Source organism: Mustelus asterias, unplaced genomic scaffold (genome assembly GCF_964213995.1).
Source record: "Mustelus asterias unplaced genomic scaffold, sMusAst1.hap1.1 HAP1_SCAFFOLD_185, whole genome shotgun sequence".
NCBI lineage: Eukaryota > Metazoa > Chordata > Chondrichthyes > Carcharhiniformes > Triakidae > Mustelus > Mustelus asterias.
Window position 1 is genome coordinate 240,236 of NW_027590183.1, and position 27,528 is coordinate 267,763.

The window sequence follows — 27,528 nt, forward strand, 5'->3', positions numbered from 1 at the left end:
CCATCGACGATGCAAAGATCATCGCCAAAGGCTCCGCAATCTCCTCCCTCGCCTCCCACAGTAACCTGGGGTACATCCCATCCGGTCCCGGCGACTTACCAACCTTGATGCCATTCAATAGTTCCAACACATCCTCTTTCTTTATGTCCACATGCTCGATCCTTTCTGTCCACCGCAAACCAGCAGTACAACCACCCAGATCCCTTTCCACCGTGAATACCGAGGTAAAGTATTCATTAAGCAGCTCCGCCATTTCTAACGGTTCCGCACAAACTTTTCCCCCTTCACCTTTTAAGGGTCCTATGCCTTCACATCTCATCCTTTTACTCTTGACATATTTGTAGAAAGCCTTGGGGTTCTCCTTAATCTTACCCGCCAAGGCCTTCTCATGACCCCTTCTCACTCTCCTAATTTCCTTCTTAAGCTCCTTCCTACATCCCGTATGCTCCTTCCTACATCCCGTATACTCCTCTAAATCCTTAACACCTCCTAGCTCTCTGAACCTTCTGTACGCCTCTCTTTTCTTATTCACCAGGTTCATCACAACCTTCGTGCACCACGGTTCCCGTACCCTACCAACACCCCCCTGTCTCATCGGAACGTTGTCATGCAGAGCTCCAGACAAACATTCCTTGAAAATCCTCCACTTTCCTTCGGTACTTTTCCCCAAGAATGCCTCCTTCCAATTTACCCGTCTAATTTCCTCCCTGATGACACTGTATTTCCCTTTACTCCAGAGAAACACTTTCCTAGCCTGCCTGATCCTATCTCTTTCCAATGCTATCGTGAAGGAGATAGAATTATGATCGCTATCCCCAAGATGCTCACCCACCGAGAGATCCTCCACCTGTCCAGGTTCATTAGCCAGCACCAGATCAAGTACAGCCTCTCCTCTAGTAGGCTTATCCACATACTGTGTCAGGAAACTCTCCTGGACACACCTAACAAACTCCTCTCCATCCAAACCCCTAGCCCTAGGGATATTCCAATCTATGTTTGGGAAATTAAAATCTCCCATCACGACAACTCTGTTATTCCTACATCTCTCCAGGATCTGTTTCCCCATCTGCTCCTCAACATCTCTGTTACTATTGGGCGGCCTATAGAAAACATCCAGCAACGTTACCGACCCCTTCCTGTTCCTAACCTCCACCCACAGAGACTCCGTCGTCAATCCCTCCACGGTGTCCACCTTCTCTACAGCCGTGACACTATCCCTGATCAACAGTGCCACTCCCCCCCCCTCTCTTGCCTCCCTCCCTGTCCTTCCTGAAACATCTAAAACCCGGCACCTGAAGCACCCAGTCCTGTCCCTGAGACATCCAAGTCTCCGTAATGGCCACCACATCACAATTCGAAGCAGCAATCCACGCTCTAAGCTCATCCACTTTATTCACTACACTCCTGGCATTAAAATAGACACATCTCAGACCTTCAGCCTGAGCACTTCCCTTCTCCATCACTCGTCTAACCTCCCTCTTACCCTGTTTACATTCCTTATCTATTTGCGAGCTAACCTCCTCGCTCTCAGTCCCCTCATTTCGATTCCCTCCCCCCAACCTTTCTAGTTTAAAGTCTCTCCAGTAGCCTTAGCCAACCTTCCCGCCAGGATATTGGTCCCCCTGGGATTCAAGTGCCACCCGTCTTTTTTAAACAGGTCACACCTGCCCCAAAAGAGGTCCCAATGATCCAAGTACCCAAATCCTTGTCCCTTGCTCCAGTCCCTCAGCCACGCATTCATTCTCCACCGATTCCTGTTCTCACTCTCCCGCGGCACAGGCAGCAATCCCGAGATTACTACCTTTGCATTCCTCTTTCTCAGCTGTCTACCTAACTCCCTATATTCTCTTTTCATGACCCCTTCCCTCTTCCTACCTATGTCAGCAGTACCTATATGCATCACGACCTTCGGCTCCTCTCCCTCCCCCTTCAGGATTTCTGGGACTCGACCAGAGACATCCCGGACCCCTGCACCAGGGAGGCAAACCACCATCCGAGAGTCCCGTCTTTGTCCGCAAAAACGCCTATCTGACCCCCTCACCGTAGAGTCCCCAATTAGCACTACCCTCCTTTCCTTACCCTTTTGCACTACTGGGCCAGGCTCAGCTCCAGAGACACTGCCACCGCTGCTTCCCCCAGGTGGGCTGTCCACCCCAGTAGTACTCAGACAGGAGTACTTATTATTAAGGGGCACATCCACCGGGGTGCTCACCATCAACTGAGTTTTCTCCTTCCTCACTGTTACCCAGTTACCCTCCTCCCGTGGTCCCGGTGTGACCACCTGCCGATAGCTCCTGTCAATGACCTCCTCACTATCCCTAACCCGGCGAAGGTCCTCGAGCTGCAATTCCAGTTCCCTAACATGGTCCCTTAGGAACCGCAGCTCAACACACCCAGCACAGATATGGTCGTCCGGGAGGCTAGGAGCCTCCAGGACCTCCCACATCCTACATTGGGAACAACATACTGGCCTCACACTCATAATTGCCCCTTTAAACACACAGGGGAAAAAAAGTGAATGAAAATTTTAAACTTACCTTTCCTCCTCCTGTTTTCTCCAAAGCCCTGCTCTCACTGGGTCTTTTTTTTAGGTTAGAGGAGGAGGGAGTGTAGAGTATCGGGATTCCTCTCTGTTCCAATTTATTGGGGAAAAAAAAAACTCTCTCTCCCAGACCTCCCTGCGCGACCACTTCCGGGTTTAGATATTTTTAAAGAAAAAACACGCGAAAAAGTAAGTTAAAAATAACAGCGCTTACCCGCAGCACTCCTCTCGCGAATCTCTCCCTCTCTGCTGCACTTCCAAGACGCAAGAGTCGGGGAAGAGAGAGCACACACCCTATTTACAGCACAGTGACCCCGGGGAGATCCATCAGAGCAGAGTCGGGGAAGAGAGAGCACACACCCTATTTACAGCACAGTGACCCCGGGGAGCTCCATAAGTGTTAGTTGATTGTGGGAGTGAATGGGTTGGTGTGTCGCTGGATGAGTGGTTAGTCAGGGAGCTGAGGAGAGGTTCAAGGATTAGTTCTGGGTGTCTGGAGGGTGGTCGAGTTGTGTTGTGTTGGGTTGGAGGGTTAATCAGCAGTTTGGATGGTGGCTGGGAGTTGGTCATGTTGTTGGGTGTCTAGTTAGATTTGGTTGCGTGGTCGGGGGTTGGGTTTGGTTTCTAGCTTTGGAGAGTCGTGGGTTGGGGTTGCTTCTTGAGTAATCAGTTTCAGTCAAAGATATAGTCAAGAATGTATTCAAGAGGCTGCTGCATATAGCACTTGGGACGAACAGGATCAAAGGTTATGGGGAGAAAGCAGGATTAGGCTTTTGAGTTGGACGATCAGCCATGATTGTGATGGATGGTGGAGTCGGCTTAAAGGGCCAAATGGCCGCCTCCTGCTCCTATCTTCCATGTTTCTGTGTCAGGTCAGGAGAGGTTTGGACGGATGAGGCCAAGTTGGGAGGTTTAGTCAGATTTGTTCAAGGGCTAGTGGGAGGTAGTCGGGCGGGAGGGGAGGTAGAGATGATTTACGGGAGTGATAGCCTGTCAGGGGGAGATACCAGCAGCAGCCAGGCCTGTGACACCACAGCTGGTTCTGCTGTGGGACAGGGTCGGGCAAAGAGCAAGCGAGCAGTAGTAATAGGGGACTCGCTAGTTAGAGGCACAGACAGGCGTTTCTGTGGCTGCAATCGAGACTCCAGGATGGTGTGTTGCCTCCCTGGTGCCAGGGTCAAGGACGTCTCTGAGCGATTGCAGGACATTCTTAAGGGGGAGGGTGAGCAGCCAGAGGTCGTTGTACATATTGGTACCAACGACATAGGTAGGAAAAGGGATGAGGTCCTGAAATGTGAATACAGAGAGTTAGGCAGAAGGCTAACGTGTAGGACCTCGAAGGTAGTAATTTCAGGACTACTATCGGTGCCACGTGCTAGTGAGAGTAGGAATAGGAGGATTAGGCAGATGAATGACTGGCTTGAGAGCTGGTGCAGGGGGCAGGGATTTAGATTTTTGGATCATTGGGATCTTTTCTGGGGAAGGGCTGATCTGTTCAAGAGGGATGGGTTACATTTGAACTGGAGGGGGACTAACATCCTGGCGGGGAGATTTGCTCGAGCAGCTCGGGAGCGTTTAAACGAGGTTGGCAGGGGGGTGGGACCCAAAGCAGTCGGGAGACAGAAGAGAAGTTTGAGGACAGCACGGAAGTTAAAGAGAGCACATTAATTAGTAAAGGCAGTGTCAGTAATCCTAGTACCAGACAGATCAGACAGAAGCAAGACAGAGAGCAAGGGAAGTCCAGATTAAACTGCATTTATTTCAATGCAAGAGGCCTGACGGGCAAGGCAGATGAACTCAGGGCATTGATGGGTACATGGGACTGGGATATTATAGCAATTACTGAAACACGGCTAAGGGAGGGACAGGACTGGCAGCTCAATGTTCCAGGGTACAGATACTATCGGAAAGATAGAACAGGAGGTAAGAGAGGAGGGGGAGTTGCACTTTTGATTAGAGAAAGCATCACGGCCGTACTGAGAGGGGATATACCTGAGGGTTCAGCCACTGAGTGTATATGGGTGGAACTGTAGTTTCGGGTGTTTTTTAAAAAAGGGTGGCATGGACAAGTTGGGCCAAATGGCCTGTTTCCATGCTGTAAACCTCTGTGACTCTATGAGTGGGTCTAGTCAGACTGTGGGAGGTGGAGTATGGGGATCAGTGGGAAGTGATTGGGGGACTCGGGTGTGCTGTTCAGGTATTAGCCCAGGTGGTGAGCTGTCTAACATTACCTGAGTAACTATCCAGGTAAACTTTGTGGATCTGTCCCAAGTATCTGACTCTAACTGCAGCAGGGGAGTTCCCCAATAGTAGTTAATACCTCTGGGACAATTCCCAGGTAGATCAGTGCGTCAGGACATCCACAGGGTCCCGATGCTCATCTTCGGATGTGTGTCTGGTCTCTGGCGATCCAGAGACCAGAAGATTTGTCCCATTAACTCCAGTCTCCTGTTATTTACTCTGTTGTTCAATCTGTTTAATTCCTGTTTCATCTTTAATCTGTTCCAGGCTGCAGCAAAATCAGTTCAGTGCAAATGGGAAGAGACAGCTGGAGTCGCTGCAGGGATCCAGACCGGGACTGAGTGTGTTCGTGTGAACATTTCAATCTATAAACATTGCTGCTCCACCGGTTACAGTGAAATCCTGAATTGTGAAGATCTTCGACAGCTCCTTCCAAACCCTTCATTCCTGCCCCTCTCCCTCCCTATTCCATCAGCCCCTCCAGCCTGGCACTGATTTCCCTGCTTACCTGGTTTCCCAGCTGGAAAACTGTTGTAGTTTTAGTCTCCACATTGAAGGAAAGATTGCTGCAAACCATTGTTTAAGCAGCAATGTGTTGTCAGTGTTCTCAGCAACAGAGTCTTCAACCTCCTTTCAAAATGGAGCAGCAGAGATCATTCTCCAGAGAGAGAACAGTGTGTGTGTGATTCTGACAGTACCCAGCAGGGGGCAGATTGGTCAATCTTGTCAGAGTTTCCTCTCTGTCTCTGTGAATGAATTAAAGGCTCCACCAGCCTCTCCTCAAAACCTCTTTCACTATCTGGTGATTAAAGTGACACAGTGCCACCACCTGCTGGCGGCTCACAGCTACTGCAGGCGCTGCTCTCTGTGAGCCTCAGACAAGTTCAGTAAGTCCCATGTCTGCATCTGGGAACCGGTTCCTGCAGCGTGAATATTGAACAATATTGACAGGGATTGGAGTTTGCAGCAGGAACCCCGGCTGGTGAATGAACCCTTTTATCACCAGACACTGTACATGAACTCTGTTCCCCCATTCCCTATGGGAGATATTGTCTGGAGGTTGTAGTTGGGGACGATCTCAGACTGTAATGTGTACATTTGGTGCAGTTATCAGACACTAATCCCATTCAGAATGGGAGTGGGTAAACTCTGCTGCACTCTGTAATTCCTGTGTCAGACATTCAGTGTTTAATCTTACACAGGGGATCTTGCAAACGGTTCTTTTAACGTTTCCAAGATAATTGTCTCAATCTCACAGACTGGTTCTCTGAAAATTGGAAACACAAACATTTTGAGACACAATTACAACCTTCAATCACATTTTGTCCGTGTTCGAACAGAAAATAATTTCCAAACAAACTATTCCCCTTTTGCAACTCTTGCTTTCCAATTGCACAGGTTTCGGTGAGACAGAGAGCAGCTCAGTTGGAATCCAAATTCTCTCATTCCACTCTCGCCCCCCCGTTTACCCTGCCAATTATCAACCTCAACAAAAGTTCCCACATATTTATCTGGGAAAGTTTCAGTGTTGACTCTGGTGAAGCAGGGTTTCCATTCCTTAACCCACAACACACACACACGGTAAATGTTACTGCAATTATTTCTGGAACTGTTACAATCCCGAATGCACAGGTTGATTAAAGTGATTCCAATCCAAAGGTGGAATGTGTTTCTGATTTATAATCTCAATCACGCAGACACACTGACATTCGCACACAAAAACACACAATCACAATCTCACACACACGCTCACAGAGACACACACAGAGCAACACACAGAGGCACAATCATGGAAACCGACACACAGACACATAATCATACACATACACGCATCTGTGCATCCGACACACATCCCTCCAGACACACACACACAGACACAAACTGGCACCCACACACTCATTCACACACTGACAAACTCTCACACATGCTCACGGGCACAGAGATACATACTCTCACAAACACACACATACAAACCCAGGCACTTCCACACTCATCATAGAAATCATAGAAACCCTACAATGCAGAAGGAGGCCATTCGGCCCATCAAGTCTGCACCGACCACAATCCCACCCAGACCCTACCCCCACATATTTACCCACTAATCCCGCTAACCTACGCATCTCAGGACTCTCAGGGGCAATTTTGAACCTGGCCAATCAACCTAACCCGTACTGAGACACAGAGACTTACAGAGAGAAACACAGAATCTCTCTGAAATACACATAACACGCAGCCATACACCCACAGAAACACACATCACAAACCCATGCATTACAGCGGTGAATGAATTCTCAGCACCCCACAACCAAATGATTTAAGTTGGACAACAGTGATAACATTTCCTCTGAAACTGACATCCCTCGAACGAAAGCAACACAGGAACACTGGCGCAGGATTGCACAGGATCGGAGCCTCGGAAATGCTGTTCCCTCTTTCCTTGTTCCTTATATCTCACTGAGCAGATACAGAGCGAGAGCATAGAAAGCTAGAATTCACAATTTCACTCTGTTCCTGCACACTCACCTCAGCTTTATTTAATTTCTGAATGTATGATTTATTTTGGATTATCCCAAAGATCTCAGGACAGATGCATGATGTCAGATATTCCCATTATTTATCAAACTGTTTATTTTACCGTGACAGATATTACCTGGTGTTTGTCAGATTGTTGCTTTTCATCCATCGACAGTTGCAGATGCCGGTGCTGAAAAGTGGGTAGATATTCTACACCATTAAAAGCTTCACATTGAACCGGGGAAATTCTTCAAAGACTATGAATTAATCACTTTCTAATCAGTATCATTTCTTCAGAACAAACTGTTCATATCATCTATTATTGCAATTTAAACTAACTTTATTGTGTTGTCTGCTCTGTGCTAGTTTTAACTGAATACTGCTCAGGATGTGACATGATCTGTGTTATTGAGTCTTGGAAGAGAAAGGGTTAATGCTGCTGCTCTGTAATTGTAATGGATATTCCTAATTTTATCATCTGTATAACTGTAGATATTTACAATTAAATGCTTATTGGTTAATCAGTTAAATGCTAATTGTGAATCATTGGAATGCTGAAATTAATACGGACACAAGCTAATAAAGAGCGGGGGAACTAGTGTAAATACTGTAGCTAACAGTGAGCGTGAAACTGAAAAGACCATAAGATACAGGAGCAGAATTCAGCTATTCTGCTCATCGAGTCTCCTCCACCATTTAATCACAGCTGATAAGTTTCCAAACCCCCGTCTCTCTCCCCCCACCCCCCCCCCCCGTCTCTCTCCCCCCCCCCCCCCCCGTCTCTCTCCCCCCACCCCCCCGTCTCTCTCCCCCCACCCCCCCGTCTCTCTCCCCCCACCCCCCCGTCTCTCTCCCCCCACCCCCCCGTCTCTCTCCCCCCACCCCCCCGTCTCTCTCCCCCCACCCCCCCGTCTCTCTCCCCCCACCCCCCCGTCTCTCTCCCCCCACCCCCCCGTCTCTCTCCCCCCACCCCCCCCGTCTCTCTCCCCCCACCCCCCCGTCTCTCTCCCCCACCCCCGTCTCTCTCTCCCCCCGTCTCTCTCTCCCCCCACCCCCCGTCTCTCTCCCCACCCCCCCGCCTCTCTCCCCACCCCCCGCCTCTCTCTCTCCCCACCCCCCCGCCTCTCTCTCTCCCCACCCCCCCGCCTCTCTCTCCCCCACCCCCCGTCTCTCTCTCCCCACCCCCCGCCTCTCTCTCTCCCCACCCCCCTGCCTCTCTCTCTCCCCACCCCCCTGCCTCTCTCTCTCCCCACCCCCCGCCTCTCTCTCCTCACCCCCCCCCGCCTCCCTCTCTCCCCACCCCCCCCGCCTCTCTCTCTCCCCACCCCCCCGCCTCTCTCTCTCCCCACCCCCCCGCCTCTCTCTCTCCCCACCCCCCCGCCTCTCTCTCCCCACCCCCCCGCCTCCCTCTCTCCCCACACCCCGCCTCTCTCTCTCCCCACCCCCCCGCCTCTCTCTCTCCCCACCCCCCCGCCTCTCTCTCTCCCCACCCCCCCGCCTCTCTCTCTCCCCACACCCCCCGCCTCTCTCTCTCCCCACACCCCCCGCCTCTCTCTCTCCCCACCCCCCCGCCTCTCTCTCCCCCCCCCCCCACCCCGTCTCTCTCCCTCTCCCCCCTCTACTCTCTCCCTGTCCCCCTCTCTCAGGCCCGGTCGAATCAGATGACTCCACACCGTACCTGTCCCCTCCCCTGCTCCCCCCCTGCCCCCCTCCGCGGCCCGCCCCGCCTCCACGTCCACCAGTGTTGGCACTCGGACATCTGCCAGCCACACTTGCTGGGCGAGTGCGAGCTGGGTCCAAGCTGCCCTCGTCACCGCACCCGCTTCCCCTACCACTGGCAGCTGCTCCGACGCCGCCCCGCCAAGTGGATCAGCCTGCCGGAGCTGGCCCAGCACCAACTGGAGCGGCTGTACTGCGCCGGGGAGCCCAGAGAGAAAGAGTACCTCCTCAGTGTCCCTCAAGGCTGAGGGTTCAAACTGGGCCTATTAAGGAATTAGGCCCCACTCCATCCCTGTGTGAGTTGTGATACACAGGGACTAGGCTTCAATCTCGGCCTACCAAGGAGTTTGACACGCCTATCCTACTCAGGATGTCAAAAGCTGCACGGAGGAGCGACTCTCCGATCTCATTGAAGAGGGAGATGAGGAAGACTCGCTCAGAGAGTGATTAGTCTGCGGGATTCATTCGGCCCCCACGGAGAGCAGCGGGGACGGAGGGGCGCTGAATATATTCGAGGCAGAGGAGGATGGATGGGAGGGGAGGGGGAGGTCAAGGGGTAATGGCGGGGAGGAGGGGGGAGAGGACAAACTGATCTTATCAAATGGGATAGTAGAGGTGGAGGGGCGGAATGGCTGATTCGTGCCCCGAATTTGCACATTCCTGCGCGCTCGATGGCGGCAGAGGCATGGGAGTGGGTTCCTTTCGTTAATCTGTGCGTGCCTCTGTTTTCCCTCCCCCTCCCTCCTCCTCCCTCAGCCCCTCGCCTCAGAGATTGAAGAATCCTACAAGCTTGAACAGAAACGGTTCCGCTTCGCGTGGGACGGCACGGAGTTCGTCATCAACTGGGTGGACCTGAGCGAGAGCGATTTGACCAATGGGATGTATCGCAAAATCTGCCGTCGCCCCGTGTTCTGCTCGCCGCTGGAAATGGTCCCCTATCTGAGGTGGGTCCCTACCTGAGCACGGTGCTCCGAGTGTGGTCTAACCGAGGGGATAGGGAGACTGGAACTGTGCGCGGTGCTCCGAGTGTGGGTCTAACCGAGGGGATAGGGAGATCGGAACTGTGCATGGTGCTCCGAGTGTGGTCTAACCGAGGGGATAGGGAGAGGGGAACTGTGCACGGTGCTCCGAGTGTGGGTCTAACCGAGGGGATAGGGAGACCGGAACTGTGCATGGTGCTCCGAGTGTGGTCTAACCGAGGGCATAGGGAGACGGGAACTGTGCACGGTGCTCCGAGTGTGGGCCTAACCGAGGGGATAGGGAGACGGGAACTGTGCACGGTGCTCCGAGTGTGGTCTAACCGAGGGAGACGGGAACTGGGCACGGTGCTCCGAGTGTGGTCTAACCGAGGGGATAGGGAGACCGGAACTGTGCACGGTGCTCCGAGTGTGGTCTAACCGAGGGGATACCGAGATGGGAACTGTGCACGGTGCTCTGTGTGTGGTCTAACCGAGGGAGAGGGAGACGGGAACTGGGCACGGTGCTCCGAGTGTGGTCTAACCGAGGGAGACGGGAACTGGGCACGGTGCTCCGAGTGTGGTCTAACCGAGGGAGACGGGAACTGGGCACGGTGCTCCGAGTGTGGTCTAACCGAGGGAGACGGGAACTGGGCACGGTGCTCCGAGTGTGGGTCTAACCGAGGGGATAGGGAGAGCGGAACTGTGCACGGTGCTCCGAGTGTGGTCTAACCGAGGGGATAGGGAGACCGGAACTGTGCACGGTGCTCCGAGTGTGGTCTAACCGAGGGGATAGGGAGACGGGAACTGTGCACGGTGCTCCGAGTGTGGTCTAACCGAGGGGATAGGGAAGCCGGAACTGTGCACGGTGCTCCGAGTGTGGGTCTAACCGAGGGGATAGGGAGGCCGGAACTGTGCACGGTGCTCCGAGTGTGGGTCTAACCGAGGGGATAGGGAGACGGGAACTGTGCACGGTGCTCCGAGTGTGGTCTAACTGAGGGAGAGGGAGACGGGAACTGGGCACGGTGCTCCGAGTGTGGTCTAACCGAGGGGATGAGGAAGACCGGAACTGTGCACGGTGCTCCGAGTGTGGTCTAACCGAGGGGATAGGGAGACCGGAACTGTGCACGGTGCTCCGAGTGTGGGTCTAACCGAGGGGATAGGGAGGCCGGAACTGTGCACGGTGCTCCAAGTGTGGTCTAAAAGAGGGGATCGGGAGACGGGAACTGTGCACGGTGCTCCGAGTGTGGTCTAACCGAGGGGATAGGGAGGCCGGAACTGTGCACGGTGCTCCGAGTGTGGTCTAACCGAGGGGATACCGAGATGGGAACTGTGCACGGTGCTCCGAGTGTGGTCTAACCGAGGGGATAGGGAGGCCGGAACTGTGCACGGTGCTCCGAGTGTGGGTCTAACCGAGGGGATAGGGAGGCCGGAACTGTGCACGGTGCTCCGAGTGTGGTCTAACCGAGGGGATAGGGAGACCGGAACTGTGCACGGTGCTCCGAGTGTGGTCTAACCGAGGGGATAGGGAGGCCGGAACTGTGCACGGTGCTCCTGAGTGTGGGTCTAACCGAGGGGATAGGGAGGCCGGAACTGTGCACGGTGCTCCGAGTGTGGGTCTAACCGAGGGGATAGGGAGACGGGAACTGTGCACGGTGCTCCGAGTGTGGTCTAACCGAGGGGATAGGGAGGCCGGAACTGTGCACGGTGCTCCGAGTGTGGGTCTAACCGAGGGGATAGGGAGGCCGGAACTGTGCACGGTGCTCCGAGTGTGGGTCTAACCGAGGGGATAGGGAGACGGGAACTGTGCACGGTGCTCCGAGTGTGGTCTAACAGAGGGAGAGGGAGACGGGAACTGGACACGGTGCTCCGAGTGTGGTCTAACCGAGGGGATGAGGAAGACCGGAACTGTGCACGGTGCTCCGAGTGTGGTCTAACCGAGGGGATAGGGAGACGGGAACTGTGCACGGTGCTCCGAGTGTAGTCTAACCGAGGGGATAGGGAGGCCGGAACTGTGCACGGTGCTCCAAGTGTGGTCTAAAAGAGGGGATAGGGAGACTGGAACTGTGCCCGGTGCTCCGAGTGTGGTCTAACCGAGGGATAGGGAGACGGGAACTGTGCACGGTGCTCCGAGTGTGGGTCTAACCCAGGGGATAGGGAGACCGGAACTGTGCACGGTGCTCCGAGTGTGGTCTAACCGAGGGGATAGGGAGGCCGGAACTGTGCACGGTGCTCCGAGTGTGGTCTAACCGAGGGGATAGGGAGGCCGGAACTGTGCACGGTGCTCCGGTTTCCTCCCAGGAAGAGACAGCTGGAGTCGCTGCAGGGATCCAGACCGGGACTGGAAGTGACAGTGTGAACATTTCAATCTATAAACATTGCTGCTCCACCGGTTACAGTGAAATCCTGAATTGTGAAGATCTTCGACAGCTCCTTCCAAACCCTTCATTCCTGCCCCTCTCCCTCCCTATTCCACCAGCCCCTCCAGCCTGGCACTGATTTCCCTGCTTACCTGGTTTCCCAGCTGGAAAACTGTTGTAGTTTTAGTCTCCACATTGAAGGAAAGATTGCTGCAAACCATTGTTTAAGCAGCAATGTGTTGTCAGTGTTCTCAGCAACAGAGTCTTCAACCTCCTTTCAAAATGGAGCAGCAGAGATCATTCTCCAGAGAGAGAACAGTGTGTGTGTGATTCTGACAGTACCCAGCAGGGGGCAGATTGGTCAATCTTGTCAGAGTTTCCTCTCTGTCTCTGTGAATGAATTAAAGGCTCCACCAGCCTCTCCTCAAAACCTCTTTCACTATCTGGTGATTAAAGTGACACAATGCCACCACCTGCTGGCGGCTCACAGCTACTGCAGGCGCTGCTCTCTGTGAGCCTCAGACAAGTTCAGTAAGTCCCATGTCTGTATCTGGGAACCGGTTCCTGCAGCGTGAATATTGAACAATATTGACAGGGATTGGAGTTTGCAGCAGGAACCCCGGCTGGTGAATTAACCCTTTTATCACCAGACACTGTACATGAACTCTGTTCCCTCATTCCCTATGGGAGATATTGTCTGGAGATTGTAGTTGGGGATGATCTCAGACTGTAATGTGTACATTTGGTGCAGTTATCAGACACTAATCCCATTCAGAATGGGAGTGGGTAAACTCTGCTGCACTCTGTAATTCCTGTTTCCAAGATAACACACCTGCACCTATTTCCAGACACACAGGCACCAACTGACACCCACACACTCACAAACAAAGACAATTGTACACTCTTATCCACGTACTGACACAGAGAGAAACACAGAATCTCTCTTAAATACTCTCAACACGCAGCCATAAACCCACAGAAACGCACATCACAAACCACTATCAAGCAACAAACCCACGCATTGCAGCGGTTAATGAAATCGCAGCGCCCTGTAACCAAATAACATTTAAGTTGGACAAAAGTGATAACATTTCCTCTGAAACCGACATCCCTCGAACGAAAGCAACACAGGAACACTGGAGCAGCATTGCACAGGATCGGAGCCTCGGAAATGCAGTTTCCTCTTTCCTTGTTCCTTATATCTCACTGAGCAGATACAGAGCGAGAGCATAGAAAGCTAGAATTCACAATTTCACTCTGTCCCTGCACACTCACCTCAGCTTTATTTAATTTCTGAATGTATGATTTATTTTGGATTATCCCAAAGATCTCAGGACAGATGCACGATGTCAGATATTCCCATTATTTATCAAACTGTTTATTTTACCGTGACAGATATTACCTGGTGTTTGTCAGATTGTTGCTTTTCATCCATCGACAGTTGCAGATGCCGGCGCTGAAAAGTGGGTAGATATTCTACACCATTAAAAGTTTCACATTGAATCGGGGAAATTCTTCAAAGACTATGAATTAATCACTTTCTAATTAATATCATTTTTTCAGAACAAACTATTCATATCATCCATTATTGCAATTTAAACTAACTTTATTGTGTTGTCTGCTCTGTGCTAGTTTTAACTGAATACTGCTCAGTATGTGACATGATCTGTGTTATCGAGTCTTGGAAGAGAAAGGGTTAATGTTGCTGCTCTGTAATTGTAATGGATATTCCTAATTTTATCATCTGTATAACTGTAGTTATTTACAATTAAATGCTTATTGGTTAATTAGTTAAATGCTAAATGTGAATCATTGGAATGCTGAAACTAATACGTACACAAGCTAATAAAGAGCGGGGGAACTAGTGTAAATACTGGAGCTAACAGTGAGCGTGAGACTGAAAAGACCATAAGATACAGGAGCAGAATTCAGCTATTCTGCTCATCGAGTCTCCTCCACCATTTAATCACGGCTGATAAGTTTCCAAACCCATTCTCCCGTCTTTCCCCCATAACATTTGATCCCCTGACCAATCAAGAACATGTCTATCTCTGTCTTACATACACTCAATGAGAGAGAGTGAGCAGAAAGAGTGAGGGGGAGAGTAGGTGAAGAGCGAGTGAGGGGGAGTGAGGTTGAGGGCAGATGGTGTGAGGGGAGAGCGCGATGGGAGGTCGAATGAGGAGGAGAATAGGTGAAAAGTGAGGGAGAGAATGGGGGAGGGAGAGTGAGGAGGGGAGGGAGAGTGACGGGAAGATAGTGCATGAGGGGTAAGAGAATGAGAGGGGAGTGCGGGGGACGCAGGGGGAGGGGAAGGGTGAAGCGGAGAGATAGAGGGGAGGGAGGGAGAGTGGGGGATGAAAGTGAGGAGGAGAGAGAAGAGAATGAGAGGTAGAGTGAAGGGGAGAAAGTGAGCGGAGATGGAGTGAAGGGACGGAGTGAGGGGGTGGAAGGTGAAGAATGAGGGAGAGAGTCAGGAAGGAGAGAACGGGAAGAGGAACTGACTGGGAGAGAGTGAGGGGGAGAGTAAGTGAAGAGCAACTGAGGGGAGAGAGCATAAGCGGGAGAGAGGCTGATGGGACGGATAGTGAAGGGGAGTGTCTGAGGCGGGATAGTGTGATGGAAAAGACTGAGGGGGAAGACACTGAAGGGGAAGGGAGAGAGTGAAGACGAAGAGAGTGAGGAGGAGAGAGGGGAGGGCGAGTGGGGAAGTGTGAAGGGAGAGAGACTAAGGGATGGAAAGTAAAGGGGAGAGTGTGAGGGCAGAGACTGAGGGGGAAGAGAGTGAAAGGGAAGGAATTGAGGGAGGGAGTGAGGGGGAGGGAGAAATTAAGTGAGGAGGAAAGTGACTGGGAGGGCATGAGGGGGAGGGAGTGAGGAAAAGAGAGGGTGAGAACAAAGAACAGTACAGCACAGGAAACAGGCCCTTCGGCCCTCCAAGCCTGTGCCGCTCCTTGGTCCAACTAGACCAATCATTTGTATCCCTCCATTCCCAGGCTGCTCATGTGACTATCCAGGTAAGTCTTAAACGATGTCAGCGTGCCTGCCTCCACCACCCTACTTGGCAGCGCATTCCAGGCCCCCACCACCCTCTGTGTAAAAAACGTCCCTCTAATATCTGAGTTATACTTCGCCCCTCTCACCTTGAGCCCTTGACCCCTCGTGAACGTCACTTCTGATCTGGGAAAAAGCTTCCCACTGTTCACCCTATCTATCCCCTTCATAATCTTGTACACCTCTATTAGATCTCCCCTCATTCTCCGTCTTTCCAGGGAGAACAACCCCAGTTTACCCAATCTCTCCTCATAGCTAAGACCCTCCATACCAGGCAACATCCTGGTAAACCTTCTCTGCACTCTCTCTAACGCCTCCACGTCCTTCTGGTAGTGCGGCGACCAGAACTGGACGCAGTACTCCAAATGTGGCCTAATCAGCGTTCTCTACAGCTGCATCATCAGACTCCAGCTTTTATACGCTATACCCCGTCCTATAAAGGCAAGCATACCATATGCCTTCTTCACCACCTTCTCCACCTGTGTTGCCACCTTCAAGGATTTGTGGACTTGCACACCCAGGTCCCTCTGTGTTTCTATACTCCTGATGACTCTGCCATTTATTGTATAACTCCTCCCTACATTATTTCTTCCAAAATGCATCACTTCGCATTTATTCAGATTAAACTCCATCTGCCACCTCTCCGCCCAATTTTCCAGCCTATCTATATCCTGCTGTATTGCCCGACAATGCTCTTCGCTATCCGCAAGTCCAGCCATCTTCGTGTCATCCGCAAACTTGCTGATTACACCAGTTACACCTTCTTCCAAATCATTTATATATATCACAAATAGCAGAGGTCCCAGTACAGAGCCCTGCGGAACACCACTGGTCACAGACCTCCAGCCAGAAAAAGACCCTTCGACCACTACCCTCTGTGAGGGTAGTGAGGGGAAGAAAATCAGTGGGAGAGAGAGTGGAAAAGAGGGGAAAGTGTGAGGGAGGCAGAGTTTGCAAGGGGGAGGGAGAGAGAGGGCAAGAGTAGGGGGAGAGAATGAGGGAGGAGGAGGGAGGGGGAGGGAGAGGGCGAGGGTGTTTTTTCACTCACTTTCCTGCAATTCTTCCCGGTTGCTCCACCTATTTGCTTCTGCGTTGCATCTTGCTGGGGAGGATTGTCCACATTCACTGTGGGAGGGGGGAGAAAACTGTTCTCTGTCCCCGAGGTTTAATGCAGCCTCTGGGACTAGGCCTCAGTTCAAGGCCTAATCTCAGAGGGCCCTCAAAATGTCCTTTTGTATTTGCTTCATCCCCGAACAGCGTCTGTGCTGAAGTGGGAGAACTCGATGGTTAAAAACAAAATAATGCATTTAATTCAGGATGTGATTGTGGGTTTTCCTGCTCTCTCTCTCTCTCTCTGTCTCCCATCGTTCTCCTCTGATTGTGAGTTATCAGTGAGAGAAATGGGAACTGGAGGGTAACAGTGAGGGGCGGGGGGACAGGAGGGTAACAGAGCAGTTTGCTTGTGGGATCTTGCTGTGTGTATTTTCCTTGCAGCCTATCCTGCTGGGAGACCGTGGTTCTGCTCCCCAAGTTCAGTGTACTGACAACTGACTGTGATTGCTTCCATCTCCCACCACTGCCCCCAGCCTCATTTCTCAATGTGAATCAGTGATCAACACAAACAGTGGTCACAGGGTGACATGATTTAAAATGGTCAGACAGAAACCTTTCAGAGAGCATTTCAATCCAGATTCATCGTCAGAGAGAGAGAGAGATTATCCAGAGCAGGCGAGAGAGAGAGAGAGATTATCCAGAGCAGGCGAGAGAGAGAGAGAGATTATCCAGAGCAGGCGAGAGAGAGAGAGAGATTATCCAGAGTAGGTGAGAGAGAGAGGAGGGCGATGGGTACGTACAGAGATAGGGGGAGATAAACAGGCAGAGAGAGAGAGAACAGAGATAGAGCATCAAGTGCAGGAGAGAGAGAGAGAGAGAGAGAGAGAAAGGGGATGGGTACATACAGAGATAGGGGGAGATAAACAGGCAGAGAGAGAGAGAACAGAGATAGAGCATCAAGTGCAGGAGAGAGAGAGAGAGAGAAAGGGGATGGGTACATACAGAGATAGGGGGAGATAAACAGGCAGGAGAGAGAGAGGAGGGCGATTGGTACGTACAGAGATAGCGGGAGATAAACAGGCAGAGAGAGAGAGAACAGAGATAGATCATCAAGTGCAGGAGAGAGAGAGAGGAGGGGGGTGGATAGGGACAGAGATGATGGAGGTAAAAGAGAGGGGGAATCAGAGAGAGAAACAGAGAGGAGTGACTGTGCTGGAAGTGGAAGGTTCCCCGTTCATATCAAATGTACAAACAGCACCAAACCTGGAGTGATGTCCCCTTATTTTAACTGGGGAGGGGTGGAATGAAGAGGGGTGGAGGGAGGGGGAGAGAGAGGGAGAGGTGTGGTCCCTCATTGCCCACTCACTTTACCCCAATCTCACTTAAATATCACATTGTATCTGGCCATGTTCAGACTGTGTGTGTGTGGGATCTTGCTGTTCACTCATGCTCTGTGCCTCCTCCCTGCCCCATATTCCTCACACTGTATCAGTGTCCACATTTTAAACATAAAAGACTGAGGGAAAGGAGGGTGGGATATCGAGAGGAACAGGGTAAGGCAGAGCTGCAGAGAGGGCGTTTCGATCGAGTTCTCACAGGGGCTTGGAATGAAAAAGGCTGCGATTGGGACCCGGTTTAATTGGCCAATTGGACAGTGCCTGTGTTTTACTCTCAGTAACGTCACGGTGCTGTGTGAGAGCTCAGGGCAGAGCTTCAATCTACTTTTACTGAGTTTCTCTTTGTAACATTCTCAGTCTCCCTCTCTCACTGTGAAGCACTCGGGAGGGAGAGGGAGCTGAAATTCACATTCCTGAGCCTGGGGAAAGGCTTGTTCTCCATCCCAGAGTCCTCGTGTTTTTAGACAGGGCACTGGGATTTGTGGATGGAAAGGATTGTTCTGTTTCACTGGGCCTCAATTCAAGGCCTGTGTGACTAGGCCTCAATTCAAGGCCAGTGTGACTAGGCCTCAATTCAAGGCCTGTGTGACTCGGCCTCAATTCACGGCCTAATCTCAGGGGCACTTTTGTATTTGCTTAATTCCTGAACAGGGTTTAAGTGGCTGAATTCAATGGTTCAATAAGAGCGAAGGAAGAGAGAGGAGGGGTAAAGACATTGAAGAATGCGTGAGGGGAGAGAGTCAGAGGAGGGAGAGAGTAAGGGGAGAGGGATTGACGGGGAGAGAGTGAGAGGTGATAGAGTGAGGGGCAGAGTAAGTGAAGAGCGAGTGAGGGGGAGAGAGTGAGTGAGGGTAGAGGGCAAAGGGAGATGGAGTGAGGGGAGAGAGAGCGATGGGCAGAGCGAGTGGGGAGAGCAGAGACCAAGTGAGGGGAGACTGAGGAGGAGTGGGTGATGGGAAGCGAGAGAGAGCGAGGGGAAGCGAGAGAAGGTGAGGAGAAATGAGAGAGAGTGAGGAATGAGAGGTGGCAGATGGAATTTAATCCGGATAAATGCGAAGTGATGCATTTTGGAAGAAATAATGTAGGGAGGAGTTATACAATAAATGGCAGAGTCATCAGGAGTATAGAAACACAGAGGGACCGAGGTGTGCAAGTCCACAAATCCTTGAAGGTGGCAACACAGGTGGAGAAGGTGGTGAAGAAGGCATATGGTATGCTTGCCTTTATAGGACGGGGTATAGAGTATAAAAGCTGGAGTCTGATGATGCAGCTGTATAGAACGCTGGTTAGGCCACATTTGGAGTACTGCGTCCAGTTCTGGTCGCCGCACTACCAGAAGGACGTGGAGGCATTGGAGAGAGTGCAGAGAAGGTTTACCAGGATGTTGCCTGGTATGGAGGGTCTTAGCTATGAGGAGAGATTGGGTAGACTGGGGTTGTTCTCCTTGGAAAGACGGAGAATGAGGTGAGATCTAATCGAGGTTTACAAGATTATGAAGGGTATAGATAGGGTGAACAGTGGGAAGCTTTTTCCCAGGTCGGAGGTGACGATCACGAGGGGTCACGGGCTCAAGCTGAGAGGGGCGAGGTATAACTCAGACATCAGAGGGACGTTTTTTACACAGAGGGTGGTGGGGGCCTGGAATGCGCTGCCAAGTAGGGTGGTGGAGGCAGGCACGCTGACATCGTTTAAGACTTACCTGGATAGTCACATGAGCAGCCTGGGAATGGAGGGATACAAACGATTGGTCTGGTTGGACCAAGGAGCGGCACAGGCTTGGAGGGCCGAAGGGCCTGTTTCCTGTGCTGTACTGTTCTTTGTTCTTTGTTCTAGGAGAGAGAGACTGAGGGGGAGAAAGTGAGAGGAAGCGAGAGAAAGGGTAACCGAGTGATGGGGGAGATAGAGTGAGGGGAAAGAATAAGGGGAGAGAGGCTGAGGGGACGGACAGTAAAGGGGAGTGTCTGAGGTGGGTTAGTGTGAGGGGAGAGACTGGGGGAAGACAGTGAGGGGGAAGAGAATGAGGGGGAAAGTGAGGGGGGAGAGAGACTAAGGGAGGGAAAGTAAAGGGGAGAGTGTGAGGCGGGAGAGTGAGAGAGCAGAGAGTGAGGGGGAGAGAGTGAAGGGGAAGGAATTGAGGAGAAAGTGAGGGGAGAGAATGAGGGGAATGTGTGAGGGGAGAGAGTGTGAGGGGAGAGAGGCTAAGGGAGGGAAAGTAAAGGGGAGAGCGTGAGGGCAGAGACTGAAGGGGAGAGAGCGAAAGGGAAGGAATTGAGGGGGAGAGAATGAGGCGGAGGGAGTGAGGGGTAGAGAGGGTGAGGGAGAATTAAGTGGGGAGGAGACAGTGAGGGGGGAGTGTGTGAGAGCATGAGGGAGTGGTAATGAGGAGAGAGGGTGAGTGGAAGAGTGAGGGGGAGGGAGTTTTGGGAGGAAGAGTGAGAGGAAGAGAGGCTGAGGGGAGCGAGAGTGAAAGGGGAATAGTAGGGGGGGTGGAATAGAGTGAGTGGAATAGTGAAGGGGAGAGACTGAGGCGGTGAGGGGAGGTAGAACGAGGGGGTGAGATTGAACAGGTGATAGTGTGAGGGGAGAGAGTGAGGTTAGGGAGGGTGAAGGGTGAGAGTGAGGGGAGAGGGTGGGAGGGTGAGAGTGGATGAAGAAAGAATGAGGGAGAGAGAGTGACGGGGAGAGAATGAGAGGAGAGTGTGTGATGGGGGAGAGTGAGAGGGATGAGAGTGAACGAGGAAAGTGTGAGGGGAGAGAGCAAGAGATGGGAGAGTGTGACAGAGAGAGAGCATGAGGGGAGAGGGAGTGAGGAGGGAGTCGGTGAAGACGAGTGAGGGAGAGTGGGGAGTGAGGGGAGATAGTGACGGTGATCGAGGAGAGAGCACGGGGGAGGGAGAGTGTCGGGGAAAGAGTGAGGGGAGCGGAGTGAGGGGAAGTAGGTGAAGAGCGAGTGGGGGGGAGCGAGTGATGGGGAGAGAGAGGGATAGTGTGAAGGCTGAGAGAGTGTGAGGAGAGTGTGTGTGAGGGAGGGGGGAGGATGTGGGAGGGAAGGTGTGTGAGGGAGGGGGGAGGGTGTGTGAGAGGGGGAGGGAGAGTGAGGGGAGTGAGAGAGTGAGGGGAGTGAGAGTGAGGGGAGAGTGAGAAGGGCACAGTGAGAGGGTAGAGAGAGTGAGGGTGGGAGAGTAAGGGGAGAGAGGGGGAGAGTGATTGAGTGGGAGAGAGTATGAGGGGTGTAGAATGTGAGGGGGAGCGAGTGAAGGGAGAGAGATTGAAGGGTATAGAGAGAGGGGAGAGAATGAGGAGGAGGGAGGAGCTTCCGTCAGGTTTGCTCACTGGCCATGTTGGGGAGTTAATGGTGCTTGTGGTTTCTCTCAGAATCCCGCTTTCCACTAACCCTTTAACGATCTCCACTACAGCTTTCTCTGCCTCTGGTTTGATTGGGTATTGTCGGTGTCGCTTATGCTCTGGTCCCGGTACCTTTATTGGGTCCGTTTTAGTCAAAGCGGTATCTAACTTTGTTTTAGCCCATACTCCGGGGACGGAGGCACAGATGGCTCCAAACCCTCCTGTCTCTAATTCCCAATTTCTGGTGGTGACTGTGGCCACCCTAATAGTTTCGAGGTGACTTGTGAGTTTCCCTATTCTAGTTTTCCGACCGTCCTGTCTTGGCCAGATTAATTCTCCCTTTCCACAGTCTATCAGAATCTCATACTCTTTCATCAGATCATTTCCCATTATTGTACCCTCGTTATTTTTGCGCACACAAAACCTCATTGGTAAATACAGATTAATTATTTCTACTAACGTGGTCTCGCTCAGGTAGGTGGGTGTTTTGTTCCCTCCTATCCTGGTCAGGTAAATCATTTTATTTGTAGTGGGTAAGGGTAGGTCGGTGACAGATATGGATGCTCCTGTGTCCACTAGCATCTCACATTGTCTGCCCCCTACCAGTGCTGACACGTAAATCCTTCCCTCCTTCTTACCCTTGTGGATGGGGGCTGCAGACCGTCAATCTTGCTGATCCCGGAGGTCCTGTGGTTCCTCCGGTTCTGCTGTGGTCATGGATCGGGTCGGGGGTCTCCCATGCTTATTCCAACACACTGCTTCTGTGTGTCCATATTTATTTCAGTGGCTGAAATGCTTCCCACTGTTCCCAAATCTGTTCCCTTTCCGTGGAGTCCCGCAATCCCTCGCAAAGTGTCCTTGCCGACCACAATTGTGGCAAGTCAGTTTAGACTTTGTTCCATTCCCGTTACTGTAGGCTGCTACTCTTTCTCGCCTTGTTCTTGCCTGGGATTTCCCTTCTCCCGGTACGCTGCTAGCCCACTCTACCAACTCATCGTAATCTTGGGGCATAATCACTCCCATTTTTAGGAGGACCTGGTGAGCGCTGGAGAGTCCACCCTTAAAAGCCTGGATGAACGCTCGATCCCCTCGACCTGGGTTCCCTTGTCCTGAGCACTCTTGATATACCTGGAACAATCATTCCCCGTATTCAGAAGCTCCTTCCCCTTTTAACTGTTTGGTTGTGGTAATTCTGCTCCAGTTAGTGGGAGCATTCCCTAATACCCTCTGAATCTCTGCTTTAAACTGGGTGAAGGGTGTCTGTTGGGCATCTATCTCCGATGTTAGGGCGACTGCATGTGTCCACCGTCCCCCACTATAATCCTGTGCTGGAGGAGCGGCGCGTCCACCTGCTACCTGCCTCCACTTACCCGCTGGACAGGCTGCCCTGACCAGCTGGTGTACGTCTCTCAGGTGTAATTGGTGTCCTACCCAGATTGTGTCTAATTCTTCCCAGAATTTAATGTTTGCGCTTCTAGGTTGTAATTTACCCAGGGAAGCCATTATCTGCTGTCTCTCACCTGGGGTGAAACTCTGCTGCACTCTGTAATTCCTGTTTCCAAGATAACACACCTGCACCTATTCCCAGACACACAGGCCCAAACTGACACCCACACACTCACAAACACACACATACTCACAGGCACAGAGAAACACACTCTCACAAACACACACACCCAGACACTTGCACATTCTTACCCATGTACTGATACACAGAGAGACTTAGAGAGAGAAACACAGAATCTCTCTTAAATACACACAACACGCAGCCATAAACCCACAGAAACACACATCACAAACTACAAGCAACAAACTCATGCACGACAGCGGTTAATGAATTCTCAGCACCCCGTAACCAAATTAAATTTAAGTTGGACAAAAGTGATAACATTTCCTCTGAAACCGACATCCCGAGAACGAAAGCAACACAGGAACACTGGCGCGGGATTGCACAGGATCGGAGCCTCGGAAATGCTGTTCCCTCTTTCCTTGTTCCTTATATCTCACTGAGCAGATGCAGAGCGATAGCATAGAAAGCTAGAATTCACAATTTCACTCTGTTCCTGCACACTCACCTCAGCTTTATTTAATTTCTGAATGTATGATTTATTTTGGATTATCCCAAAGATCTCAGGACAGATGCACGATGTCAGATATTCCCATTATTTATCAAACTGTTTATTTTACCATGACAGATATTACCTGGTGTTTGTCGGATTGTTGCTTTTCATCCATCTACAGGTGCTGAAAAGTGGGTAGATATTCTACACCATTAAAAGCTTCACATTGAACCGGGGAAATTCTTCAAAGACTATGAATTAATCACTTTCAAATTAATATCATTTCTTCAGAACAAACTGTTCATATCATCTATTATGTCAATTTAAACTAACTTTATTGTGTTGTCTGGTCTGTGCTAGTTTGAACTGAATACTGCTCAGTTGGAATGCTGAAACTAAAGCATACACTGAAGCTAATAAAGAGCGGGGGACTAGTGTAAATACTGTCGCTAACAGTGAGCGTGAAACTAATAAGACCATATGATATAGGAGCCGAATTTAAGGTATTCTGCTCATTGAGTCTATTCCGCCATTTAATCATGGCCGATAAGTTTCTCAACCCCATTCTCCCGTCTTTTCCCCATAACGTTTGATCCCCTTACCAATCAAGAACATGTCTATCTCTGCCTTAAATACACTCAATGAACTGGCCAGGCACAGCTTTCTGTGGCAATGAATTGCACAGATTCACGACCCTCTGGCTGAAGAAAGTCTTCCTCATCTCGGTGCAAAAGGGTCGTCCTTTTATTCTGAGGCTGTCCCCTCGGATCATAGTCTCTCCTACAAATGGAAGCATCTTCCTCACGTCCACTCTATCCAGGCCTTTCAGTATTCTGTAAGTTTCAATGAGGACCCGCTCATCTTTCTAAACTCCGAGAACAGACCCAGAGTCCTCAAAACGCTCCTCCAACGTCCAGCTTTTCATTCCCGGGATCATTCTTGTGAACCTCTTCTGGACTTTCTCCAGGGCCAGCACATTCTTTAATACAGGTCCAAATTTGCTCACAATACTCCAAAGGTAGTCTGACCAGAGCCTTATAAAGCTTCAGCAGTACATCCCTGGTTTTGGTGGCACAAATTATTTTAATTTCTAAATGTGGCAAAGACCTTGAGGTTAACAAATAAAACTCAGCTGATACAGTCATTTATTACACGTCAATGTCCCAGATTGGTCAGTCATGGTTGACCGAACAACAGGAGATACAGATGCAGCTTCCAGTCGCTTTCTCATCTGCTGGAATTTTAATTGATGATTTATCTTTTGATTTGATTTATGACTGTCACATGTATTAAGATAGAGTGTAAAGTATTGTTTCTTGCGCGCTAGACAGGCAGAGCATAACATTCAGAGAGAAGGAAAGGAGAGAGTGTAAAATGTAGTGTTACAGTGATAGCTCGGGTGTAGCAATGCACGAGGGTGTACGAATGTAAGATAGGTCCATTCAAAAGTCTGACGGCAGCTGGGAAGAAGCTGTTCTTGAGTCGGTTGGAACGTGACCTCAGACGTAGAGCAGGAGCCATAAAAAAATATGAGACAACCAGAAAGAATGCTTTCTGTGGGTGCATTTGTAAAAGTTGCTGAGAGTCGGAGTGGGCATGTCAAATTTCCTCTGTCTGTGATCGTCTTGGACAAATATTAAATTGGAGAGATGATAATGTTTGAATTGTAATATCTAATGGTGTAAAGTATCTGGGAGCTGAGTGGATTTGATAAAGGCTGGAATACAGACTGGGGGAATGAGCGGGAAGATGTTTGGCTGAATGAATGGTTCTTGTTGTCGGAGGGGGATGGATGGAGAGAGGGAGGGAGGGTGAGATGGATGCAGGGAGGGTGAGATGGATAGAGGGAACAAAGAACAGTACAGCACAGGAAACAGGCCCTTCGGCCCTCCAAGCCTGTGCCGCTCCTTGGTCCAACTAGACCATTCGTTTGTATCCCTCCATTCCCAGGCTGCTCATGTGACTATCCAGGTAAGTCTTAAACGATGTCAGCGTGCCTGCCTCCACCACCCTACTTGGCAGCGCATTCCAGGCCCCCACCACCCTCTGTGTAAAAAACGTCCCTCTGATGTCTGAGTTATACTTCGCCCCTCTCAGCTTGAGCCCTGACCCCTCGTGATCGTCACCTCCGACTTGGGAAAAAGCTTCCCACTGTTCACCCTATCTATACCCTTCATAATCTTGTATACCTCTATTAGATCTCCCCTCATTCTCCGTCTTTCCAAGGAGAACAACCCCAGTCTACCCAATCTCTCCTCATAGCTAAGACCCTCCATACCAGGCAACATCCTGGTAAACCTTCTCTGCACTCTCTCCAATGCCTCCACGTCCTTCTGGTAGTGCGGCGACCAGAACTGGACGCAGTACTCCAAATGTGGCCTAACCAGCGTTCTATACAGCTGCATCATCAGACTCCAGCTTTTATACTCTATACCCCGTCCTATAAAGGCAAGCATACCATATGCCTTCTTCACCACCTTCTCCACCTGTGTTGCCACCTTCAACCACCTGTGTTGCCACCTAGGAGGATGAGATGGATGCAGGGAGGGTGAGATGGATAGAGGGAGGGTGAGGTGGATGGAGGGAGGGTGAGATGGATGCAGGGTAGGTGAGATGGATGGATGGAGAATTTGAGAAGCTGCAGTTCACATTTGAAGAGGTTCCCAGTGCCTCTGAGCAGCTGAACTGGGGAAGCCTTTTGGGCAGAGACTGTGCTGTTGCTGTTTCCCTCCCTGGCCGCCAGGGGTCGCTGTAACACTCCCGGCTGCTGCTGCTGCTGCTCCTCCCAGTGTCACCTCCTGCCATCTCCGGCCCAGCCGCTGCTCGTTGGCGGAACATCCGGGGCCTGTGGAAGGGCGGGACCGCCGCCATGTCGACCCGACGTCACGGCGAGCCCCTCCCCCGCCGCCATGTCGACCCGACGTCACGGCAAGCCCCTCCCCCGCCGCCATGTCGACCCGACGTCACGGCGAGCCCCTCCCCCGCCGCCATGTCGACCCGACGTCACGGCGAGCCCCTCCCCCGCCGCCATGTTGACCCGACGTCACGGCGAGCCCCTCCCCCGCCGCCATGTCGACCCGACGTCACGGCGAGCCCCTCCCCCGCCGCCATGTCGACCCGACGTCACGGCGAGCCCCTCCCCCGCCGCCATGTCGACCCGACGTCACGGCGAGCCCCTCCCCCACCGCCATGTCGACCCGACGTCACGGCGAGCCCCTCCCCCGCCGCCATGTCGACCCGACGTCACGGCGAGTGTTCAATTCTGGTCGCCACACTACCAGAAGGATGTGGAGGCTTTGGAGAGGGTTCAGAAAAGATTTACCAGGATGTTGCCTGGTATGGAGGGCATTAGCTATGAGGAGAGGTTGGAGAAACTTGGTTTGTTCTCACTGGAGCGACGGAGGTTGAGGGGAGACCTGATAGAAGTCTACAAGATTATGAGAGGCATGGACAGAGTGGATAGTCAGAAGCTTTTCCCAGGGTGGAAGAGTCAATTACTCGGGGGGCACAGGTTTAAGGTGCGAGGGGCAAGGTTTAAAGGAGATGTACGAGGCAGATTTTTTACACAGAGGGTGGTGGGTGCCTGGAACTCGCTGCCGGGGGAGGTAGTGGAAGCGGATACGGTCGTGAGTTTTAAGGGGCGTCTTGACAAGTACCTGAATAGGATGGGAATAGAGGGATACGGTCCCCGGAAGGGTAGGGGGTTTTAGTTCAGTCGGGGCAGCATGGTCGGTGCAGGCTTGGAGGGCCGAAGGGCCTGTTCCTGTGCTGTAAATTTCTTTGTTCTTTGTACACTCACCGGCGCTGTTAGGGAGGGAGCTCCGGGATTGTTATTGGACATCAGTCAGTCCTCGTGTGTGGTGTAGGTACACCCACGGTGCTGTTAGTGAGGGAGTTCCAGGATTGTTATTGGACATCAGTCAGTCCCTGTGTGTGTGTGGTGTAGGTACACCCACTGTGCTGTTAGGGAGGGAGTTCCGGGATTGTTATTGGACATCAGTTAGTCCACGTGTGTGTGGTGTAGGTACACCCATGGCGCTGTGAGGGAGTGAGTTCCAGGATTGTTATTGGACATCAGTCAGTCCCCGTGTGTGGTGTAGGTACACCCACGGCGCTGTTAGGGAGGGAGTTCCGGGATTTCGACCCCATCCACAGTGAAGGAACGGCCGATATGTTTCCAAGTCGGGGATGGTGTGAGGGGCTCGGAGGGGGGAACTTGCAGGCGGTGGGTGTTCCCCATGTGTCTGCTGCCCCCCCACTTGTCCTTCTAGATGGTAGAGGTGGTGG

At 51.7% G+C, this 27,528-nt stretch overlaps 1 protein-coding gene across 5 annotated transcripts in view; it reads left to right on the forward strand.

Annotated features, from left to right (window-relative positions):
- LOC144485334 (NACHT, LRR and PYD domains-containing protein 3-like) overlaps positions 1–7,818 on the forward strand; it is an 87,928-nt gene extending 80,110 nt beyond the window's left edge. For all 5 annotated transcript variants that reach the window (XM_078203522.1, XM_078203523.1, XM_078203524.1 and 2 more), the window contains one exon: positions 5,051–7,818. In XM_078203522.1, coding sequence (XP_078059648.1) covers positions 5,051–5,138 — 88 coding nt within the window. In that variant the 3' untranslated portion in view covers positions 5,139–7,818. The remainder of the gene's footprint in view (positions 1–5,050) is intronic.
- The last annotated feature ends 19,710 nt before the right edge of the window (positions 7,819–27,528 follow it).